This window comes from Mandrillus leucophaeus, unplaced genomic scaffold (assembly GCF_000951045.1).
Source record: "Mandrillus leucophaeus isolate KB7577 unplaced genomic scaffold, Mleu.le_1.0 Scaffold58, whole genome shotgun sequence".
NCBI classification, from domain to species: domain Eukaryota; kingdom Metazoa; phylum Chordata; class Mammalia; order Primates; family Cercopithecidae; genus Mandrillus; species Mandrillus leucophaeus.
The window spans coordinates 2,178,946-2,182,905 of NW_012106252.1; the positions used below are offsets into that span (position 1 = coordinate 2,178,946).

General features: G+C 43.9%; 1 protein-coding gene across 1 annotated transcript in view; it reads right to left on the reverse strand.

Annotated features, from left to right (window-relative positions):
* The window catches only part of LOC105553001 (keratin-associated protein 9-7-like), a 6,455-nt gene extending 3,523 nt beyond the window's left edge, over window positions 1-2,932 (reverse strand). Inside the window, 2 exon segments of the mRNA XM_011998889.1 lie at window positions 2,497-2,542; window positions 2,606-2,932. Of these exon segments, the coding sequence (XP_011854279.1) occupies window positions 2,497-2,542; window positions 2,606-2,932 (373 nt within the window).
* Window positions 2,933-3,960: the final 1,028 nt, after the last annotated feature.

The following is a 3,960-nucleotide window of genomic DNA, read 5'->3' on the forward strand; positions in this document are numbered from 1 at the left end:
AACGATAATGTTCATAAAGCATTTAACCAATAACCATTAAATGGTAGGCAACCTAGGACATATTGGTTTTCGTTTTTTTGTCCAGAGAACTTCTAATTTTAATGTTGAAGATAAGAATACATGAATAATAATTAACCAGATCAACTCACTTCTTTCTTTACTAGCTTTATTGAGGCATAATTGGTAAATAAAAATAAAATTGTGTATATTTAATGTGTACGACGTGATGTTTTGAGATATATGTATATTTATTGTGATATCATCATATATTCCTTAGCTCACATAGTTGCCATTTCCTTTTAACTTTTGTGGTGTGAACACTTCAGATCTACCTTCTTAGCAAACTTCAGGTATAAAATAAAGCATTTTTGTTAACTATAGTCATGTTGCTGTACACTAGATCTGCAGAACTGACTCATCTTGCATAACTGATGTCGGTCAAAGAGAATGTGATAGTTCTTCACCTTCTTTACCCCATTATGCAACAGCTATCACAGTCACTGGCTTTTGTCTTTTAGCTGAGTCTTCAGAGCATTCTAGATACACCACCTTAGAAGCTGGCGTCTGTCCTGGTAACCTACATCGTTAGCTCCTCAGAGGTATTTCTATCATTCCCATGCTGGTAGGAGGTCCCAAGAAGGTGGCCCAGGTCCCTAACTTTTCTAATTCTCTCAGGGCCAGTATCAATCAACCCCTCCATGATTGAATACTTCAGTTGCATCATCAGTTCAGGAACAAAAGCACCAGTCTTCCATCTGTCATGACTTCCATGAATGAGAAAGTTCTTCCACTTTTCCTCCTTCTTAAATTCTTCTGATTTCCCTGGAAACACAGGTTTTTGGTCTCTTGAGATGCTTCCTATTTGCCTCACAAAACTCAGAAGGTTGTTTTATGCCTTTAGTTGGCACAGAGATTATGGTTTGTGCAAAGGCATACATGCCCATTGCATAGTCCCTCGATCCCCAAATTTGTTTCACTTAATTTTTCTAATAACATTTTGATTTGAGGGACAATTTGACTTAACGTGGCTTAATGTATGGTCCATATTTTAGAAGGAATAACTTAAATTCTTTTTGCTTTGTCAACAGGTATTCAGGAGAAGGAAGCCATATAAGAATATTATTTATGTGATACCAGGAAAAAAATCCCCAAATGAGATCCTCACTCATGAGGACACAATGCATACTCAAAAATTTCTGATGCAGATTAATTAAATGAATAGCTGGTCAACGGCTGAGACAAAAAGGAATCCTCACTCAGGGCAGCTATTAAATGCAGTCCCTGTTGTCATACCACGTAGCTATTGCTCACTGAGGTGTGGAAAACTAATTTGGGAAGACCTTTGTTAACAGAAATGTTATCTGCAAATATGAGAGATTATACCTTCCACGTTAAATAAACTTAAGTGCATGTCTTACTCTTGCTGAGTCCCTATATCATTTCTACTTTACTGAGAGTTAAATGTAAATGTTCTTGGGCAGAAAGAGAAGCTCTCACCTTGGACCAGAGTCTGTCCTTTATTAGCTACATAAAATCACACATTAAATTGTTCTCAGCTGAAAAATTGAGGTAATAATACATGACTGTCTGTTTTCAGAATCAAATTGGATAATACATATAGTATGCAATATGTGTGTAAATCCCATATCAACAATTCTGTAAAATAAAACAAAACACCATATGAGATGAAGGATGGTTCAGAATTTATTCAGAAACATACAGGTAAGAATCCCTGCTACTAGGGACACAGCCCAAAGTTACCATGAAAAGAAGAAAGAAGGGTAAAAGAACCATGAGGACAAAATTGAAAACAAAAATATGATTGTAAAGATTATTGATCATTTGCAGAAATCTAAGTTTCTTAGAAGGAGAGAATGAAGCTTTTGACTTTAGAATCAAATGGGGACCATGACTCCACACTGAGAACACATGAAGCTGGCACATGATCCACAAGGTGTAAGGAAAAAGGAATCAGGGTGAAGTATTCTGCCCTCCCTCAAGCTGATTCACAAGATTTTAAACGTGCAAAGAAATAAAAAAAAATTGGTGAAAGCATACTGTGTGTCAGTAAAGTTTGAAAGTCAATTTGTCTTCTGAAAGATAAGTGAGTTGGGGCTGGGCGTGGTGGCTCATACCTGTAATCCCAGCACTTTGGGAGGCTGAGGCAGGTGGATCACTTGAGGTCAGGAGTTCCAGACCACCCTGATCAACATGGTGAAGCTCTGTCTCTACTAAAAATACAAAAAATTAGCCAGGCGTGGTGGCACAGGCATGTAATCCCAGCTACTAAAGAGGCCGAGGCAGGAGAATCGCTTGAACCTGGGATGCAGAGGCTGCATTGAGCCGAGAGTGTGCTACAGCACTCCAGCCTGGGCGACACAGCAAGGCTCCATCTCAAAAGAAAAAAAGTCAGTTGGGCAGAAGATTGTTGTGTGAGGATGATGGTCCTCTGCCGTGCTGCTCAGCAACAAGAAGGCTGGCAGCAGGTGGACACACAGCAGGCTGGGCGGCAGCAGGACTGGCAGCAGCTGGATCCACAGCTCTGGTTTAGGCATCCAGACAGGCAGATGCATGTAGGGTGGTAGCAGGCTCTCCTGCAGTAGACAGGTGCTCAGGAGCTGGTTTGGCCACAGCTGGTTTGGCCACAGTAGCTGGACCCACAGCAGGTGGGCTGGCAGCAGGGTGTGCTGCAGCAGGAAGGCTGGCAGCAGGTGGTCACACAAATGGGCTGGCAGCAGGTGGTCCTACAGCAGATGTTTTGACAGCAAGTTGGGTGGCAGCAAGGCTGGCAGCAGCTGGACACACAGCTGGAGGGCTGGCAGCAGGGTGTGCTGCTGCAGGTGGTCACAGTGGTGGGCTTCCAGCAGGTGGTCCTGTGACAGGTGGTCCTGCAGCACGTAGGCTGACAGCAAGAGGAGCAGCAGTGGGTCATGGTGTCAGGGGTGGAAGGTGAGTTTCTGTTCAGAGGTGAGTTTCCAAGAATTTGATGACCCCTTGCAGTCTGGACCTTTTGTAAACCTGGCCTCCAAAGTGTCCACCAATCTGCAGGGTTTTTCTTTTTTTTTCCTTTTTTTTCGGAGTCTGGCTCTGTCGCCCAGGCTGGAGTGCAGTGGCCGGATCTCAGCTCACTGCAACCTCTGCCTCCCGGGTTTACGCCATTCTCCTGCCTCAGCCTCCCGAGTAGCTGGGACTACAGGCGCCCGCCGCCTCGCCCGGCTAGTTTTTTGTATTTTTTAGTAGAGACGGGGTTTCACCGTGTTAGCCAGGATGGTCTCGATCTCCTGACCTCGTGATCCGCCCGTCTCGGCCTCCCAAAGTGCTGGGATTACAGGCTTGAGCCACCGCGCCCGGCCCAGTGTTTTTCTTTGTTGCTGTTTACAATTGTTTTCTATAGTCAGTTTGGCATTGTCAAAGAGGAAGTCATTTCCCAAATGTTATGAATCTTTGGAAAGTAAGGGTTTAATCTGTTTCTTAATTGTGAATTACTCATAGAAACTTTGTTTCAGATAAAAGGAAGGCAGTCTCATCATCGGCTTGGTTCCTGCTCTGACCATCATCTGGTCATGTGATAGTTCCTGGTGACTGGGGAGGCTCAGGAAGTTCTCTCTGCCCAGTCTCATCCTTTGGCTCTATGTAGACTGGGAAGTGTCTGTGGGGAGAAGCATGATGTTGATATATTCACAGTGGTGAATTGAATCCATGCTTGGGACCAAGACTGTTCACCCACCAAAGCTTGATTCAAGGTTAACAGGAATCTCTCTATGTACGACCTACTTTACCTGTCTCTTCCAGTTCTACAAAAGCCACTTGGGAAGAGGGTGTTCGGCACAATGTATTCCATGTGGCAGAGCAGAGCCAAAGCAAACAGGTAGAAAGAGGAGGAGTTCACTGGAATTCTCAAAGCATCAAGCAATGTACCTGCTGGGGCGACCATTCATCCTGATTTGCCTGGGACTGAGA